General features: G+C 46.2%; 1 protein-coding gene across 1 annotated transcript; it reads left to right on the top strand.

Moving 5' to 3' along the window:
- Positions 1 to 10920: 10920 nt before the first annotated feature.
- LOC148864032 (uncharacterized) lies at positions 10921 to 15418 on the top strand. The gene is made up of 3 exons (XM_088979780.1): positions 10921 to 11416; positions 11550 to 11879; positions 14887 to 15418. Exons 1-3 carry the CDS (start codon positions 11390 to 11392, stop codon positions 15169 to 15171), a joined length of 642 nt encoding a protein of 213 aa, XP_088835906.1. The 5' UTR covers positions 10921 to 11389; the 3' UTR covers positions 15172 to 15418.
- The last annotated feature ends 4753 nt before the right edge of the window (positions 15419 to 20171 follow it).

The raw sequence follows: 20171 nt of genomic DNA, 5'->3' as shown, positions 1-20171 counted from the left end.
GGGCAGGGGGCTCTTATAGTCACTTCGCGTACTCGTCCCGAGGCCCTTGTCAGATCGGGTATGATTACCCTTGCGCTTGTCAACTCGGCCGTCGTCCCTCCTGCTGAGACAGAACCGTCATTGCCTAACCGTCACTGCCTAACCGTCTAACTGGAGATGGCGGCGTCAGTGGCGGTGGCAGGTGGCCGTTTAGAGTGCTGCTGCCAAAACGTCAGATCCCAAGTCAGTCAGGCGTGGCGCCCTCGGGCACGGACTTCCCTGGTGTCAGGCATGGTACGACTTGTTTGGCTTTGGTGCCTAGAAGATGATGCGAAGTGCTGAGCGAGGCGGTCTTGAGCTCGAAGGTATCCCGAACTGTAACAAGGTGGGTCAGTTCGGCGAAGTGTGTCCCGAGCTGTTACAAGGTGGGTCAGTTCGGCGAAATGTATCCCGAGCTGTTACAAGGCGGCAATTCGGCGAAGTCTACCCCGAGCTGTTACAAGGTGGTCAGTTCGGCGAAGTCTATCCCGAGCTGTTACAAGGCGGCAATTCGGCGGTCTACCCCGAGCTGTTACAAGGTGGTCAGTTCGGCGAAGTCTATCCCGAGCTGTTACAAGGTGGGTTAGTTCGGTGAAGTGTGTCCCCTTGTTCCCGCCTAGGCTTGACCCCTTTTGTCGAGCTGTCGTTTCGGCCACGTGTCTCATAATAAAGAGGTCGGACCAAATCTTCCTTCATCAATTGCCCCCCACTCCTTGCGCCGAGGGCCTTGCCATGGTGCGGGGAGTTTTCACGAGGTGGTTGTAGATTTGTCCCGTCCTTCAAACCTTCACTATATGAGACGCTTTTGCTAGGGTTTTTTCGGTTTTCGAGAAGGTGGAAACGTGCCTTACTCAAGAACGCTGGTGGTTGTGACCATGCGTTTTAAATTTCAAACCAACTCGCACTGCTGGGACGTGACAGCGGGTCATTTCAAAAAGGCATGCCACTGCTATACGTACGCCGTCGACTGTCAGGGAGACGTGCGGCGCGTCAGATTCGAAAAGACGCGTGTCGAAGCGACGTCGGTTTCAAAAAGACGTGCTGACGTTTCGCTTTTTTTCGGAAAGACGTGCGCCAATCACGTCTCGACTTTAAGGGTTGCACGGTTGGTAAGAACGTGGGCCGTCGGATCGTCTTCAGTATGCACGGTCGATTCTTGGTTACTGTAGCTATAAATAGTGGGGGACCCCGGTTGGTTTGTCACTTCTGCGGTTGTCTATCGAGTTCGTGTCCAACCTTCCAACTCACGTCTGAGTCTCTTCCAGCTCGCGTCAAGGCTGGTTATACAGTCTTCACGGTTCTTTAGCTTGTTCTTCAAACTTTCCGGTGAGTACTCTTGAATCTATCTTTTCCCCAATGTCTAGCTTTGATAGCTCAGACGATTCTTTGAGTAGGGCCGACGTAGGTTCCACCAACCGAGCCGTGTCCCCAGACTGCCTCAGTGATCCTGAGGTGAAGCTTGAAGACTATGAACTAGTGGGCCGAGTTGCTTCAGGCAGTTTGGCGTCTACCTCCCGCCGAGATCGGATGCAAGACAGGTTTGGTCCTTCGACCATGACGCCTGAGGGGCTTCAATCCATACTTCTGTCCTACAATCTTCCTGGGGGGTACACATATTTCATTCCTTCGGGTAGCTTTCCTTGGGAACACGGTCTCGACGAAATCGTGATTTTTCGAGAGCAGCTCGCTGCAGGGTTGCGACTTCCTTTCCATCCCCTTCTCGTCGAAGTCATAAACCACTTCGGTGTCACCATTGGCCAGCTTCATCCGAACTCTATTCGGAACCTGGTGGGGACGATATCCCTTTTTTGCGAGCAGAACTTCCCCTTGGACTTAGAGATATTCTCCTCTATCTTGATGCTCAAGAGACAGGCGGGTCCTCTTCCTGGGGGGAGACGGGCGTATTAACGGAGGCTAACTCTTGATAAAGAGACGGTGAAGGGTCTCCGACAGTGGGCACGGCAAGGCTTAAAGTGCCACCACTACTTAACGGAGGCTAAGCTTTTTGCAGCCGACCTGAGTTCGGGTAGGTTTCTGGCTATGCGGTTTCTTGCTTGCTCTGTTCCTTCATTTTTTCTGATGTCGAACTCGTTTCTGCAGGTGTGATGGATGCGGAGAGAACTCGCGGCAGGCGTTTGTTCCAAGGTATGAAGAGGAAGCGGGTCGCCAAGCGAACTCGTAACGAGCTGCCCCTGGATGAGGAGCCCCAAGCCCCAGACCATACGACAGAGGATCTGCCCAGGGAGCCCGAAGTGACTCCACCGGTGCACGAGACTGCCGGGGCGCCTTTCGCTGAAACCACCCATACGGGCGCTCCTGCGTACTCAAGTGCTCCTCACTCCGGGTCTGCTCATACGTGGGCTAGGCCCTCAGGCTCGGGAGCTCAAGGGGAGTTTAGGAGCGTGTTGATGCCGAACTACGCTCTTCAAAAGAGTAGGGACGCTACTTTCCCCGAGGAGGTCGCGGCATGGACCGATCTTCCCTTGAATCAGGTCACTTGCCGCGCCGTAACACATGCCATGGTGGTAAGTGAGATTCTGTCTTTTTTAATTCCGTTGCTTCTGTTGTCTTTTTGCTTACTTGTTTCTTTTAGTAGGTGAATTCTTCGATTCATGCCTTGGCGGCCCAAGTGGAGAGGAGCTCGCGACAGGCGTGAGCTGCTGAGGTTGCTGCTCATGCTGCTGAAGAAGCCTTCCGTGCTGCAGAGGCAAATACCCGGGCTGCTGAGGCGGATGCTTACGCTGCTGAAAAGGCTGCTCGCGTCGCGATGGCCAGACAGGCGAGGTCTCAGCATGACGCCGAGACCATGGGGGTAGTTGTCAAGCACATGGCGGACTTGAAGTTGGATTTGCAGCATCAAGTTGAGTATCTTCAGGAGGACATTAGGGAGAGAACACAGATTTTTCCCAAGGCATTGAAGACGCCAAAAAGAAGGCAGTTGAAGACTACATTGCCTCCCCGCGTTTTGACGATCTGATGGTGGACTCTTACAGGAGGGGGTTCAAGTTGAGCCGGTGGATGATCCGGAATACATACCCCGACCTCGATGTAAGTGCCATAACCACTTCGCGCATAACTCAGGAGATGGCTAATGCTGCCGATGGCGAGCCGAACTCTGAAGGAGAGGCAGGACCTTCGGGTGTTGTTGAAGCGCCTTCCAATGGTGAAGAAGTGGCTTCGAGCATGTAAATTTTTTTTTTGCCAGTGTACTATTTCTTGCAATGGAGTCTTTCCCCTTGCTCATTTTCCCCGAGCTGTTTCTTTGCCGGGTTTTTAAATTTGCGTGGCCTTTTATGCCGCGAACTGATTTTTGCCGAGCTGATAATGTGCTGAAATTCCTCTTGGCTTGCCTTGTGGCACATGGCCTGATTTCGTCCACTTCGCTAGGTGGTTTATAGGTAGTATCGCCTCAAGTTCACGATGTTCCACGTTCGGGGTACTCGTTTTCCTTCCAAGGTTTCGAGTTCGTATGCGCCCCCGAGTGCTGTTTTTACTTTATAGGGCCCTTCCCAATTAGGTCCAAGCTTTCCGACACCGGGTTCGGGCACCATAATCTTCCGGAGGACCAGGTCGCCGACTCGGAAGCTTCATCGCTTTACTCTGCTATTGTAGTAGCGAGCTACCTGCTACTGGTATGCCGTTGTTCGGATGTGCGCGAGGTCCCTTACCTCGTCCAATAGGTCGAGGTTGGTGCGTAACTCGTCTCCGTTCGTCCGATCGTCGTATGTTTCTAATCGCAACGTTGGTTTTTCGATTTCCGTCGGGATCACCGCTTCAGTGCCGTAGGTGAGGTTGAAGGGGCTTTCTCCCGTGGCTGCTTTTTCGGTCGTTCGGTGAGCGCATAAGACACTTGGTAGCTCTTCGGCCCACAATCCCTTAGCTCAATCCAGACGTACTTTCAGTCCGCGCAGGATGGCTCTGTTCATTACCTCCGTCTGACCGTTTGCCTGTGGGTGCACGACTGACATGAAATTTTGCCGAATCCTCATGTCCTGGCACCACTCTTGGAACTTGATATCCTCGAACTGTTTGCCGTTGTCAGAAATTAGAACCCGAGGTAATCCGAACCGACATACTATGTTCTTCCAAAAGAAGTTCTGTATGTTTCGGGTCGTAACAGTTGCCAGAGGTTCGGCTTCTATCCACTTCGTAAAATAATCCACCGCAACAACTAAGAATTTTCTTCCGCCTGTTGCTGGTGAGAATGGCCCAAGGAGGTCGATGCCCCATTGTGCAAAGGGCCACGGGCTGGCGAGGTATTTGAGGTTGGAGGCAGGTTGATGGTGGATGTTAGCGTGCTTTTGACACTTGTCGCATTTTCTGACGAGCTCGACAGCTTCTGCCTTCATCGTTGGCCAGTAGTATCCTTGTCGAAGTGCCTTTTGGGCGAGTGCTCTGCCCCCCAAGTGTCCGCCGCACATGCCTTCATGAGTTTCGCGGAGTACAAACTCGGCTTCGGTAGGTCGCAGGCACCGCAAATAGGGGAGCGTGTACGACCGCCGGTATAACCGTTCGTCTATTATGACATATTTGGCCGCCTGGCACTGCACCCTTTTGGCGGCATTGCGTTCTATAGGGAGGGTTCCGTCTATCAGGAAGCTCGCGAGTGGATCGATCCAGCTCGGCTCTGCTTCTAAGATGCGAGCGACCTCCTCTGTCCCCCCGAGAATACTAGGCCGAGGTAAGTCCTCTATGTACACAGTTCTCATATTGTTGTGACTCGTGCTGGCTAACCGGGACAGGGCGTCGGCCTCAGTGTTTTCGGACCTCGGGATTTGCCTGATGATGTGTGACCGGAAGTTAAGCAGGGCTTCTTTTACTTTGGCCAAATATGCGATCATGGAGAGATCGCGTGCTTTGTATTCACCGGTAACTTGGTTTACCACGAGCTGAGAATCGCTGTAGATGACCAAGTGTTTTGCCTTAACCTTTCACGCTAGGTCCAGCCCGGCGATTAGCGCTTCGTATTCTGCCTCGTTGTTGGATGCCGCAAACTCAAAGCGTAGCGCGTACTCTACTTTTGTGCCGCTCGGGCCGCACAAGACTATTCCAGCTCCGCTGCCCTGCCGGTTCGAGGAACCATCCACGTGAAGGATCCAGGGCTCCTCATCCTAATTCGCTCTTCGCCTGATCAGGAGAGAAGCCACACTGGATACTACTTCACGGGGTTCGAACTCTATGGGCTCAGGAGCTCCGGGTTCGCCACAAATGGGGACCTCGGGCTCGACCTATGGGGCTTCGTGGCTGAAAGTGCACTCGGCAATAAAATCTGCCAAAGCTTGGGCCTTGATAGCGGTTCTCGGTTTGTACTGGAGATCGTACTCGCTGAGTTCGATGGCCCATTTCGTCAGTCGACCGGAGACTTCGGGTTTGAGTAAAACTTGTCTGAGAGGTTTGTTAGTTAGGACGATGACTGTATGAGCCTGGAAGTACGGGCGGAGTTTCCGAGCTGCTATTACTAGGGCGTATGCTAGTTTTTCTATCTCCGGGTACCTTGCCTCTGCTCCTTGCAAAATTTTACTAACATAATATATGGGTCGTTGGACCCGGTCTGTTTCCTTTATTAGTACCGAACTGACCGCCTCGTCGCTGGCCGAGAGGTACAGTTGTAAGACTTCACCCACCTTGGGTCGGGCTAAGGTTGGCACACTAGCAAGGTAACCTTTTAGTTCGTCGAACGCGAACTGGCAGTCCTGGGTCCATTCGAACCATTTGCCTTTGACTGCCTTGAAGAAGGGTAGGCAGCGGTCTACTGACTTGGACAAGAAGCGGCTTAGAGCGGCTATGCGGCCGTTCAACCTCTGAACCTCTTTTACTTTCCGAGGTGGTTTCATATCTAGAATGGCTTTTACTTTGTCCGGGTTGGCCTCAATACCGCGCCGATTGACAATGTAGCCTAGGAACTTGCCCGAGGTGACGCCGAAAACACACTTGTTGGGATTCAACTTCATACTAAACTGACGCAGAATTTGGAAAACAGAATCTAAGTCTTGTATTAACTCTTGTGAAAACTGAGTTTTAACGACCATGTCGTCTACATAGCATTCTATCTTCGTACCAATCAGGGGCCGAAATAGCTTATTTACAAGTCTTTGGAAAGTTGCCCCGGCGTTTTTTAGTCCGAAGGGCATGACTTTGTAGCAATACAGGCCGAACTCGGTAATGAAGCTGGTTTTTTCCTCATCGGATGGGTCCATCCTAACTTGGTTGTAGCCCGAGTAGGCGTCCAGGAAGCTTAGCAACTCATTTCCCGAGGTCGCGTCCACTAGATGGCCAATTCTGGGGAGGGGGAAGCAATCTTTCGGGCAAGCTCGGTTCAGGTCGGTATAGTCGACGCACATGCGCCACTTGCCGCTTGCCTTTTTTACCAACACCGGGTTGGCCACCCAGCTCGGGTAGTGGACTTCCCTTATGAAGTTTGTTGCGAGGAGCTTTTCAACCTCCTCGTCGACCGCTCTCCAGCGTTCTGGGGCTAAGTTGCGTTTCTTCTGTCTAACGGGTCTGACTACAGGGTCAGTATTAAGTTTGTGAGTTATCAGTCCGGGGCTAATGCCGGGCATGTCGGCCGCGGACCAGGCAAAAATATCTAAATTTTGGAGTAAAAAACTTACCAGTTCGGTTCGTAGGGGATCTTCGATGGAAGCTCCGATGCTTAGTGTGCAAGCTGGGTCCGTAGCTGAAGTCTGGATTGCGACTGTTTCCTCCGTGGGCAAAGCTCGCTCCTCACCTTGCTCTGCCGGCCACTCCAGCTCGAGGTCGTCGGCTGCCTTGGTTTTTCCCTTTAGGGCGGCAACGTAGCACTTGCGGGACTTGAGCTGGTCGCCCCGCGCTACCCCTATACCGAAGTCCGTAGGGAACTTCATGGCCAAATAGTAGGTGGAGACCGCCGCTCTATTATGGCATTGTATGGGGAGGGGGTCGCGACTACCAGGAAATCATGGTTGAGTCTGACCGCACAAGGCCATGTGCCGACTTCCACAGGGACAGTTATTTTCCCGAGGGGCCTAACTTCCTCTCCGCTGAAACCTACCAGGGGAGTGTTCGCGGGATTCAACTCGCTCCTCTATAACTGCAACTGGTCAAATGCCGATTTGAAGAGGATGTCCGCTGAGCTGCCCGAATCTACGAGTACGCGCCTGACCTTGAAATCGCTGATCCTTAGCTTAATGACAAGCGCATCATCATGGGATAGTGGACTCCTCGCGCGTCGTCCTCCGTGAAAACGATTGGCTCTTCGGTCTTTGGCCTCTTTCGGGGGTTCCTTTCTTCGAGAGCCACTTCGCGAACTGAAGTCCGGGCTACTACCGAGGTACACCCCGCTACTACGGATCCTCCCACTATTACATGGATGGTTCCCCAAACTGGCCTCTCTTCCGGACGCTGCTTCTGCAACGGTTCGGCAGGTCTGTTGCTAGACTTGGGTGCATCCTTTTCTTGCTCCCCTTGCCGACATGCTTTATTGTTATTGTTGTGCTGTACAAAATTTCTCAAGTATCCGCGACGGATGAGTCCCTCTATCTCATCCCGGAGGTTATTACACTGTTCGGTGCTATGATCGTCATTAAGATCTCTGTCCGCCTCGTGTTCAACGGCGTGTAGTACGTCCGAACTGCTAAGGGGGCCCGAAAGGACTGGTTCAGCTTTGGCTCCCGGGTCGGGTTTTTTCTACTCACCGGGTTGGAGAGCTCGCCTTCTCTCTTTCTTTTCTTGTTCCCGCCTTCGGTTCGTTGGTTGATCTCTTCCTTAGTCCTCATGAACTTATCCGCGAGTTTGAGGAATTCGACCACGGCCGCGGGCTGGTTGGCCACCATGTGCCATTTGAACTCTTTGTGCGTCACCCCTCTTTTGGCCGCCGCGAGCTGCACTGCGGGGTCCAACCGTGGTATTTGCAAGCATGCCTCGTTGAACCGCTTGATGTAGCCCCGAATAGACTCTCCTTCTCTTTGGACCACTCCGAAGATGCTTTCCTCTGTTCTGCGGCACCGTCGGCTGGTGACGAAGTGTGTGGTGAAGACTTGCACGAACTGGGCCCAGCACTTTATCGACCCGGGGGCCAGGTTCCTGTACCAAGTGCGGGCTACCCCCCTAAGGGTGGTCGTAAAGGCCACGCACATGCACGATTCACTAGCCCTGGCGATGTGCATTTGCGACTGAAAGGCGTCAACGTGGTCGTTGGGGTCGAAGGACCCGTCGTACTTGTCCAGAGGTGGGAGTTTGAAGTCTCTGGGTAAGGGGACTGCCAGGAGTTCCGATGCGAGGGGGAAGGAACGGAGAGAGCCGGGGTAGCCCCTACCTCGTCCGAGCTCGTGGCTTTGCCTCTGAGTTCCGACAAGGCGCGGGTGGCGGTCTAGCGACTTCGCCGGCGCCTTCGCCGTTGAGCGGGCCTTGTGCTGGCGCTGCTGGCCTCCGTGTTACCGAGCTCAATGGGCCCGGAGTGCTGGTAGTTCGCCGCCAGGGCGCTGAATCGATTTTCGGTGAGCGGGAGCTCGGGCTTGGAGCGTCGGGGTACCGACCTCGCGGGCGAGGTTCCCGACCCACCCACGGGTTGCGAGGCGGGGATGACATTTCTCTCTCTTCGGCCTAGGGACGAGGCCTGGCTGTTGGGGTGGTTTTGGGGCCGGGAGGCCTTCGCCTAGCGGGGGCGCCCATCCTGCGGGGAGGCCTTGACCGGCCTCGGAGCGGGGTGGCGAGTTGGAAGTAGTGGTTGGTTCAGTGGCAGTTGGGGGAATTGCTGTTGGTAGTGATACTGTGAGATGTTGTGCAGCACTTGGTGCTGGTGAAGCTGGTGTTGCTGGAACTGTTGCATTTGGGCTTGCATTGCTCACATGCACTGCATCAGGTCCTCCAACCGGTCTTGGCTAGCTGCCAGGGGGATGGCAGTTGGTTCAATGAAAGTTGTCTCAATGGGGAGAGGAAAGGGGACGTTTGTGGTAGGAGGGTTTACGGGTGCCACTGCTTGTGGCGTGTTCAGGATGGGGATCCCATCCGCCGAAAGGGGGATGGTGAACTGTCCAACGCACACTACGGGGACCTAAAGTTGCTCCCCGGTGGCGTTTGTCTCCGTGCCGCGTCCGGTGTTGCTGGAGGAGGCCATGAGTGTTGGGATTTTTGAAGAAGAAAGGGGGTATCGAAGTTTGGAGGGAGGCTTTTTGAAGCGTTTTCCCACAGACGACGCCAATTGATGGAGCGCGATCCGGATGGTCTTAGCTGTCCGCTGCCTTGCTTTCGAACGGGGTAGTAGGGATCCTGAAACGGGAGAGATGGGAAAGCTCCGGGGGGAACCCGGTGTAGAGGCTCCGAAGCTCAAGTTAGAATCTTTCAAAAGCAAGGTAATACCAGATAGCGCAAAGTTTGCATACCTCCGTTGTCGGGGGGCAGGGGGCTCTTATAGTCACTTCACATACTCGTCCCGAGGCCCTTGTCAGATCGGGTATGATTACCCTTGCGCTTGTCAACTCGGCCATCGTCCCTTCTGCTGAGACAGAACCGTCACTGCCTAACCGTCTAACTGGAGATGGCGGCGTCAGTGGCGGTGGCAGGTGGCCGTTTAGAGTGCTGCTGCCAAAACGTCAGATCCCAAGTCAGTCAGGCGTGGCGCCCTCGGGCACGGACTTCCCTGGTGTCAAGCATGGTACGACTTGTTTGGCTTTGGTGCCTAGAAGATGATGCGAAGTGCTGAGCGAGGCGGTCTTGAGCTCGGAGGTATCCCGAACTGTAACAAGGTGGGTCAATTCGGCGAAGTGTGTCCCGAGCTGTTACAAGGTGGCAGTTCGGCGAAGTCTACCCCCAACTGTTACAAAGTGGGTCAGTTCGGCGAAATGTATCCCAAGCTGTTACAAGGCGGCAATTCGGCGAAGTCTACCCCGAGCTGTTACAAGGTGGTCAGTTCGGCGAAGTCTATCCCGAGCTGTTACAAGGCGGCAATTCGGCGAAGTCTACCCCGAGCTGTTACAAGGTGGTCAGTTCGGCGAAGTCTATCCCGAGCTGTTGCAAGGTGGGTTAGTTCGGCGAAGTGTGTCCCCTTGTTCCCGCCTAGGCTTGACCCCTTTTGCCGAGCTGTCATTTCTACCACGTGTCTCATAATAAAGAGGTCAGACCAAATCTTCCTTCATCAATTACCATCAGTCCATCACTGACTGGTAAACGGACCAGGCTGGTTTCTTTTGAAACCGACCCGGACAAACTTCACAAATATAGCATCAAGGTAATCACGGTTCAGACATTGGAGAAAAATAAATAATTAAATATAATAAAGAAAAGGTAATATCATCTCACTAGCCAGTAGCCACTAGGATTTCTCCCTTTTTCTTTTCCTTTTTCACCTTTTTCTTTAACAAGATTTTCTTTTAGACCCCACGTCCCCACCAAGATACTTCTTTGCGGAGCAAATCTGGCAATGCTCGGTTCTTCCGGTTCAGACCGAGTTCTAATCGTCTAGACGTCTATAATAATGAGCCAATCACAACACACCACGTCAGCTCCATAAGTGGGGCTCACGCGTCCGTATGACTTGTTTTAAATTGATTGCCCACTATGATGGGTTATGGGGCCCACGAACTAGCAAATGGTTGGAGCTTGAGAGCACGAGATCCGAGCACCGAATGGGTCCCGGTCCCGCCAAAGGATTAAGTGATTAACGACGACAAAGATCTTGATGATCTGATGATTCTGATCCTGTGTGGACCCAAAATCAGGATCAGATCTACTTGAGCCTGTATCGTGACCCGTAATCTCAATTGCTGTGTGGGCCCCAAATCTATCTACATTGCCACGTTGTAAGCTAGGGACTAAGACCCATCTACGGATTGTAGCAAAGGACAGAAGATATGGCCAAGAAAAGAGAAAGGACAGGCGTACGTATCGTGCGTCATAAGGAGGAGGAGTGTACGCCATAAACTTCACATTGAAAAAATGGAACAACAACGGCTAGTAAGGGCGGGAAGGGCGGGGAAGGGCGGAAGGTGTGGTTAGCCTATTCTTGCTTCTGCTCTCTCCCTCTCAGAAATGTCTGAATACATTACATGAAAAGCGAAAAAGTCTCATTTTCTGTTGTTTTTCAAGGAAACCAATACTGTGCTTAAAGCAAGAAAGAGAAAAGGCAGAGATGCAGAGAGAGGTAAAGGTTAAAAATGGTGGGAATCTTTTCTCGTTTTCCATGTATAGCCGATCCCACAGCACCAGAACCACCGCTGTCTGTGTGTGTTTCTCTCTCCCCTCTGGTGGCTTGTACCAGTGCTACTACTTCTTTTCATGTGCTCTTACTCTGTCCTTTTCTTTTCTGTTTTACTCTCTCTCTCTCTCTCTCTCCCCCCCCCCCCTCGAGTTCTTGATGGTGGTTGTGTTTCTGGGGTGAACTAATGCCTGTTCCCCAATGGGTTTTTCATGTGGAGATGCATTTGTAAGGCCTACCTTCCTTTTCTTATTTTTGTTTTCAATCTTAACATTTCTGGGTGTTTAGATTTTTGTGGGTTTTCTTGGATTTAATTCCCAGGTTTCTTCTGTTTGTTGGTTTTATTGTGATTTTATTTCAGGACGAAAAAGAAACCCAAGTTCCATTGAGAGAGGAAATTGGAGAGAAGGGCCGCAACGGTGGTGTCAGTACGAGAGGTCAGGAAATGGAGGTCGAATTCGAGTTCAAGCCAATGGAATACCCCCTCGAATTCAAGCCAACAGAATGCCATCCTGTTGAGTTCAAGCCTATAGAATACCACCCTGTTGAGTTCAGGCCTACAGAATATCACCCTGTTGAGTTCAAGCCAATAGACCACCCTGCCGAGTTCAAGCCAATAGACCACCCCATCGAGCCGTCTGATGAAGACAGACCCGTGAAGTGCCCGATTTCGGGTTCTTCAGTTCTAAATGTAAGAAATCCTTGCCTTGTCTCTTTGTTGGTTTTTCTGATATCATGTTCTATGTTTATTAAAGGGCTTCCAGTGCTCATTTTTTGGTTTCTTTTTATCTGTTCTGGGGTCTTGTCTGAAACTACTCTAATTTATACTTGTTCTTCTATATTTACTTTGCATTCATGAATATTATTATTACTATAATTAAAGCAGTTCCTGTTTTGTCTGTTGTTTCTACAATCCTGTCTTGGAAGTATGGGAGTTGCTCCATAACTTTTATTCTGCCTGTCTGTCAATCTGTTGGAACTAGAGGTAGGGGACATGAAAGAAGAGAAAGCTGAACATTAAACTCTTAGACATGATGCGAACTCCTTTTTTGATTTTTAGCAACTTTTTTCTGGAATTTAAGTGCATATCCTGTTTATTTTTTCTAAATTCACACTTTTGGTTGGATTTTCAACTACTTGTTGGCATCTCGTGTTTCATGCTAGTTAATTATCTCTTCGTTCCTGTAATCTTGGGATTGTGATCTATCGGCATGGTTATTATTTGATATGCTAAAGGTTCTAATATTGGTTCTTGAAATGCCACGACTATTCCAGCTGTGTTCATCTCCCCACTCCCACTTACATTAAGCAATGACTATGAAGGATAGAGATACACTGTGATTGTTTTTCCTTCTAAAATTGGAATTAAAAGAAGTGCGCATATAGGGAAATAATAAATGCCTGGAAAGAGAAAACTATGGAGGCAAAAGGCCTTCTTATGAGCAGGCAAAGAAATGTCCCCTTAGATGTCAGGGACACATGGGGAAGCTACCATGGTATGAGCTCTGCAAAGGGTCCTTACCATGCAAAACAGTGTCGATCCCTAAGAGCATAAAAACATAAACAACCCATAGGGTGTCTCTTAAGCAGTGCAGTAGATCAGAGGATTTGCTACTAATTCTGCATTCCCATAGTACCCTGGCACATGGATCACCTCCATAACTTCTTCCATTGGGTTCTAAAATAACTGTGGCAAGCCTTAGCTCTCTGGCAATCTGGCTGAAGAGCTCTATAGCTATACTCCAGGAACGCTGTTGTGAATATGGATCCTTGTGCTGCATCAGAAAGCCAGTAGCCATTCTGACAACAAGTTTAATGCCACTTTTACATACTTTGACATCAATGAGGCAGGACTGTTAATTTTGACAAAATTAGTGGGTGGCAAGGCCCATCTACATGTTTGATGCTGATCAGCTGATCTATGCACAAGTAACATCTGTGGTTGCTGCATTGAATGATGTCCTCTGGGGTTCTGGATATCTGATTGAAAATAGTTCAATCCCAGATATCCCATAATTCTAATAAAAATCAACCAGGGTTCTATGGCTTTTATTGCTCTCTGTCTTATTGTCTGTTAGTGGTGGTTGTTATGAAACCTGTCCATTCTTCTGCTTTTGAGCTTGCTTGTGTGCTTTTGCTTCCAAGCCAGAAATGCAAAGGAACATGGGCACTGGAAAGTAAGTCAGTGTGGTTTTCCACACTGTGTTTACAATGAGATTAGTGCCATGACATTTGTGATAGATGCTTGCAGAGAATATTAATAATAGGAAGGATAGCCAAGTATAATCTCAGTAGAAATTCAGGCTTCAGCTGAATACTAGCTCTGCTCGAGTACCATCCTTTCCTTGTTAGAGGATAGAACAAGTTCTGTGGTGCTCAGAAGTAATGAACTAATGGTGCAATGTTTTTTGCATTGAAGTGATTTCCATTAGTCATGTGAGGCCAGGAACAACCACATCAAAAGTTACTGCATTACTAATGTGTTGACCCGATGCCCCACTCTCTCTCTCTCTCTCTCTCTCTCTCTCTCTCTCTCCTCTGTGTGTGTGGCTTCTGTCTTATTAGTCCCATCAAACCATTCACCTGCTATGGATCCATCTTTTGGACCATGGACCATACATCTAGTAAAAGGTTTCAATCCCATGATAATCATCCTCATTACAAAATTGATAAGAGCCAAATGATGAGTTTTCTTCTGATAAGAAGGGGTGTCTCTTTCAGAGGATTCTGAAGTTCAACCTTGGAGATATCTTCTCTATATCTTCTTTAATGAGCATGATAGGTGATCCTTAACTTTTCCATTAACGAATTTCATAATCCACCACTAGCAGTGTAAGTCAGGTTACCTGATTTAAAGAATTTCAACTACATCATACTTGTGGCTGGGCTTGACCCATAAAAAATTTGAAAATTTCTCAACCTAACCTGACCCAAGTTGCACCACTATCTAGCACAAGGTATGAGTGGTAACATTTATTTGACCATAGGATCTTTTGCTGGAGAGACCCTAAATAACTTCCACCAGATAAACATACAACTCAGGTTACCAATGGAAAATGATTCCACAAATCTAATAAAGCACAAATGTTTGACTTGATGACTTTCAATTAACAAGACTTGAATTTGGTGCCAAAGATCCAGAGTCAATTTTTATACCCCTGATATTCATCAGAAAAAATCTTTTTACTCCTGACCAAGTAGCAACTACTTTTTCTCATTGCAACATGGCATTTGCGTTGACATGGTTTTCTATATAACAATTTGTGTAACATAAAGCATGTATTGTATTGATAATAACATAGAAAGATACCTAGCTACTTATTTGAATTTTGGATTCTTGCAATACCATTATGACACGGGTATAACATTTCTGTTAAATATACAGAAAAAAAAAAACTGTGGCATGAAGTGTCTTCTTTTCCACTAGAAATCACATATTGCTAGTCATCTCTAGTTGGTCACCTGCTTGATCAATTTTTCTTAGTTACCACCTCCTCCATCCCCAAAAAGAAAAACAATGACTGATTGTAAATTTTCCATAACTATTTTTAAGAATTATATTATTAGGAACTATAAATGTTACATGCAAACTATTGAATTTTTTTAGTGGGTCCCAAGAATTTGAGGTAAAGCTTGTTAATTAGTGGAATAGCCAATCATTTCTTCTGACAAAGATTTTTAAATGATGTATGGAAAAGGATGGAGGAATGCGGGAGGAGCGTTTTTCTGAAAGCTTGCGGAAGAGGGTCGAACTATCTTCAATGGTGAATGAAGAAGGGATTATAGTGGTACCCACAGAGCCTCCTGCTCGAGCAGTACGTAAGAGGCATCACACTCTTACTCTTGACCATGCAGTTCCACCCTTGTTTGGGGGAGGCCTTCTTTCACCTCAGTCACCTCATAATATGGCCAGCTTCCACCAAGCACTTGAACAATGCAATGAGTTTGACTCTTGTCAAGACATTACTGCCATTATTGAATGACAAGGATTTAACCATAGATTAGTAAGCTATCTTGAACTTAATGGATAGAGCATCCCAATTCATAAATTTTAGAATTCTAGTAAGGAGTGGAAGTATCTATTAGATTATAACGACTAGTGTTCTGTATAGAATCATGTAACTGTGCTAGAGTCACTGTCTACATTATCTTAGATTAAATGTATTACCAAAAACAGATGTTCATTTCTATGGTGTGATAACTTATTGGACAGTCAATATTCATTCCTCAGCTCTTGTGAGTCCATGTAGGAGTAATCCAGCCAGCCTGCAATATATGTGTATATTATATGTGTGTGTGTGTGTGTTTTATATTATATTATAGAGTATATATAGGTATTATTTTATGATATAGAATGTTATATATACAATATATTGAAAGTTGTGGGCCTGGAAGCCCAGCGAAGCGCTGGCACATGTAGGGCTAGGCCTAGGCTATGCCCCTTATCAAAGGGCCTATGATCATCACCCCTAATCCAATGCTCTGCATCTTTTCAAAGCACAATCTGCATCATTAAAATATCTTCATCTTTCTTTTTTTTTTTTTTTTTTTTGGTTTTTTCTTTGTATTGGCAGTTTATCAGTGAAACTTCTTGGGTACTCGTGTAGAATGTTTTATGTTCAGCGAGGTTGATCTTTTATATCACATTCTTTTGGTTGATCAGGACACTAATGCCAGTGATACTGGTCATGTCCATGTTGGATCCCTTTAATCAAATCCCTTCTTACAATGCTCACCAGGAAAAATATTGCAAGCTGCTCAGAAAAATGGTCATTAGACTGTTTTATTTTATTTTATCTTATTTTTGGATGAATCTATTAGGCTAATATGTTTCAGCTAAGATAATTCTCCTGGATGGGTCCCATCTTTTGTCTTTTACCATGTTTGGTTGCTACAGCCTACAGAGGGACTGCCTTTGGATCATTCAACAAGAAGCAATAGGTACTAGAGTCTAGGCTGGAGTCATAGACTAAAGTTATCTGAACCTCTGGGAAGTTGAATTGAATTTACCCAATGATGCCATCGATATTGTAAAGAAAGAACTTGAGAAGTATTTTTAGAGAGCCCTAATACACTATATTTGTAGAGTATTTTGCTTTTTTATTAATATAAATGTTAGGTACTTGTCAAAAGAATACAAGTATTTACAGTACAAACCTCGCCATTGTTTCAAATAATAATACTTTTCCTATCTTTTTTTGTTATCAGAAATCATTGTATAAGTTTAATAAGTTAATAAGTTAATACCTTTAAAATGAGTCGAGATGTATCCTCTCAATATTCCCTGTTACCTTTGCTAAAGTCTTTTAAGAAGCTTGGATAGTGTTGGTAGTTTTAAAAACTCTTAATTTTAACAGGTCTTGAGTTGAGTACAGTTGGAGATTAATGCTGTCTTAATTTTGCAGCTACATGTTCTAAGTAAAATTATTTTCTCAAAACTCCCTTTTACAGAATATTTAGGATAACTTTAAGGCTGTGTTTGGTTTCAAGTAGGGAAACCTATACCTTTTCCTTGAAACCAAACAACAGCCTAAAGGAAAAATTGAGGAGCTTTCAAGTGCTGGTAGAATTCTTATAAAAAGTCTATTAATATATAGCCCAAGTATCTGGGGTTTTCGGAGGGGTAGACTTGATACAGAATTAACCTTTGACATTCTTATTACACATCCATTGTCAGCCTGATATTTTATCATTACAATTTACACCAAGCAATGGCCTCTTGCTGGCTGAATTCTTATATTAAACTAAAACTATGGCCCATTTAGAGGTATAAATTATATGGATAGTTGAATGAAGTCTACATGGAATCATTTCTTGGATATATCCTTTCTCCAATTTGTTGTCTATTCTTCTTAGATCATCTATTATGTCTATTATCATCCCCTTCTTTCTTCTGCTTTTGCTATTTTACTAGTTGTATTCTTTAGGTTCTGCACAAACACCATTGTGTTCAATTCATTATAGTGTTATTGCGCATTTTCATAACATAATATTTGTTTTGTTATTGCTACACCTTCCCTTTGCACAGCTTTATGGCCCACCCCTTGATCAAGTCAGATTGAACAGTTCAAATTGCAGTCATTTTCTTGACCAGACTCTTAACATCCATTCTACCATTAAACCAGCCCCATAATCCCAGTTTTGAACATTTCCACTTACCTGTCCACCACCATAGGGTCTCTATCCAAGATGTTGGATCCATTCAACAATTGGATCCATCCTATACGTACCTGATTAAGAACCAGGTCCATCCAAATTGGGTCCCAATTTGGTAACACTTGTACTTTCAAAAACACAATAATCCATAAGTCAAGATACTTTTGATCCTTAAAGCAGAAAGCCTGAAAATGGGGCGTTTTGTTTTTGGGCTTTGAAAGCACAAACCTTGAGGCTTATTCGAACGGAACTTCAGTTTATTAGTCACATAAAAAGCCACATACTAACTACAAACTCTGGATTATACATTGAAGTCAGAAGAGAGCCAATGTGGTAATGGTGAGAACAGGGAAAGGGTGTATGCTTTTGGACCTAATCAACTCTTAACTGTATACAATAGGGCCCATGTGGCTTATGCAGACTTGGCCTAGACCCAACCAGTTGATGCCCCTATGCATTCAATAACCACAGAATACCATGCAATCAATATGGTAGAGGCAAATGCTGAAAAACTAGAGAAATTAAGAAGTGATTTTTTTTTCCTGAAAAAATCAAAGACTGATGGAATGTTCATGTATTTGATGAAGATCCAGGAGTTCCTTCACTCTCAAATGGGATACAACAAGGAAACGATAACTGTAGAATGCAATATCCAAAGCTAAGAGTAACGGATATATCGAATTCCAGTGGAGGATGGAATATGAACTTTCTTGATAGTTGTTTGATAGGGAGGAACATGAAACAATTTACATGCTATCCTTGGGCTGAGGGGAGACCATGATCGTTTGCCATAGAAAGATCAGGGTAATCACTAAAGAGGAATCGCCAATGACTGGTATTTTCTCTTTCTTTATTTTTTTGGATATTACACACTACACATTATAGGGGAAATGGGGTCAGGCAGAGTAGGGTGCACGTGAGACTCCCTAACCATATCACAGAAAGTAGGGATGGCAATTTTCCCCATCTTCGATGGGGACCCAACTTCCTCGACCCGATTTTGGCGGGGCGGGGATGGGGATGGGGATGGGGATTGAGGTCCCCGCCCCAATTATATATATGTTATTTATATTTAATGTATAATATTATATTATTACCCTTTATATTATATTATATATATATATCAAAACATATTTAAGACATTATTTATAATTTAATTTTTTTATTTATCTTAAATATTTCTTTTCAAAAAAAAATACAGTTATCTAAAAAATTTTGGGGATTCGGGTCCCTGTGGGAAACCCATCCCCTTTGGTGATCGGGGATAGAGGACAAATTTTATCCCCGACAGGAATTGGGGATAGGGGTGGGGGTTAATTTCAGAGTCAGGGTTGGGGATGGGGAATATGATCCCCACCCCAAACCCAACCTGTTGCCATTCTTAGGTTCTACAAGTTTAATCCCACGCTTTCTATTTGGAGGGGTACCGAGTGACCATCCTGACTTACACAACAGGGGTAACCCATTCCCATTTGGCACCTTGCTCTTCAACCCGTGCAAAGTACATGGAACAGAACAAGCGGAATGGTGATCAATAATGTATACATTAAGGAGAGATCAAACTTTTGGTATGAGTAAAAAATGGATGATGAAGCACTTCTGATCTCCATACGGTCTTAACCGCCATGGTCCCTCTACGTAGCTATTGTCTTGCCTATGGCTCTATTGGGTGATGGAAGATTTTCTCACTGGACCACTGCTCCGGCATCGACCTATTTGGAAATTGGTTATAGCCATGCAACTGTCTCCTGGTTTTATTTCTAAAACCATTCAAAAGTTCAAAACGAAAAATTGGTAGGAATTAATCCGAAAAGCACAAGAAGGAACTTGTCAATAAGCAATAGTGCTTGTAAGACGTAGCCTTCCCATTAGTATCACTACTTCCGTGATCACCTTGATACCTAAAATATCCATATTGTTAGAGTTTCATTAATTTTACCTAAGCTGATCTCCCTAGAACAAGGGACCTTTCAAGCATTATGAATAATATCTCTATAGTATTGGGGTTAGTTCTTGATCTAAATAATTAAATAAGAATGTGAGAGCGGGAAATATGATCCTTAAGTTGACTGAATGTAAAATGCTAATTCACTAAAAAAGTTTTATGCAAATTTGGTTTTTCAAATGTTTATTGAATTGATATGGTGAGTAAAATGGTGACAAACTGCTAGTTTTTAATTATATGAAATGGGGTTATTTCTGGCATTTTCAAATCATCTCAGGGTTTAAGATAAGGAGATTCTTTATCTCTTTAGTGTAATATTTATCTTAGTAGAGGAGGTGCTGAGCAACTGTAGAAAAATGGAAGCTAAGTTCGTATTTTTGCTCTAAACAAACTATACAAAAGATCATGAAATAGCTCCAAGGGCTACCTTTGGTGCACTTTAGTTAGTCTAGGTCTAGATATGAATAATAAAGCACTCCATATCTACAACTTGAGAGTTCACATCTGCGTCCCACAACATCCATCAGAACATTCCTGCCATGTATTGGGAACATCTTTTGATGATGACATCATTGATGGTGGAGATGTGCTGTGGGACGTTGTGGGTTTTCCCTTATAAGGCACAGATCTGAACTCACAACTTAGAGGTTGGGATAAGTTTTAAAAGACACTTAGACGAAGCATTGAGGTGCACACCTCAAGGCCAGACGGCGCCAAAACAGGTGCCTTGCCCCTTTGCTAAGAGGCTACTGAGACTTATAACCTGCGCCTTGCACCTCAAATTGGTGAGGCGTAAGCCTCATATGAAAAGCATTATAAATTATGAAATATGCAAATTAAATAAATGGATAATTTTATTTTAAGTAAATTGTAACTATAAAA

This window comes from Nelumbo lutea, chromosome 3 (assembly GCF_056320005.1).
Source record: "Nelumbo lutea isolate HS-2025 chromosome 3, American lotus-T2T, whole genome shotgun sequence".
Lineage (NCBI taxonomy): Eukaryota > Viridiplantae > Streptophyta > Magnoliopsida > Proteales > Nelumbonaceae > Nelumbo > Nelumbo lutea.
The sequence above is the reverse complement of the archived record's forward strand: the minus strand, read 5'-3'. Positions and strand labels throughout refer to the sequence as shown.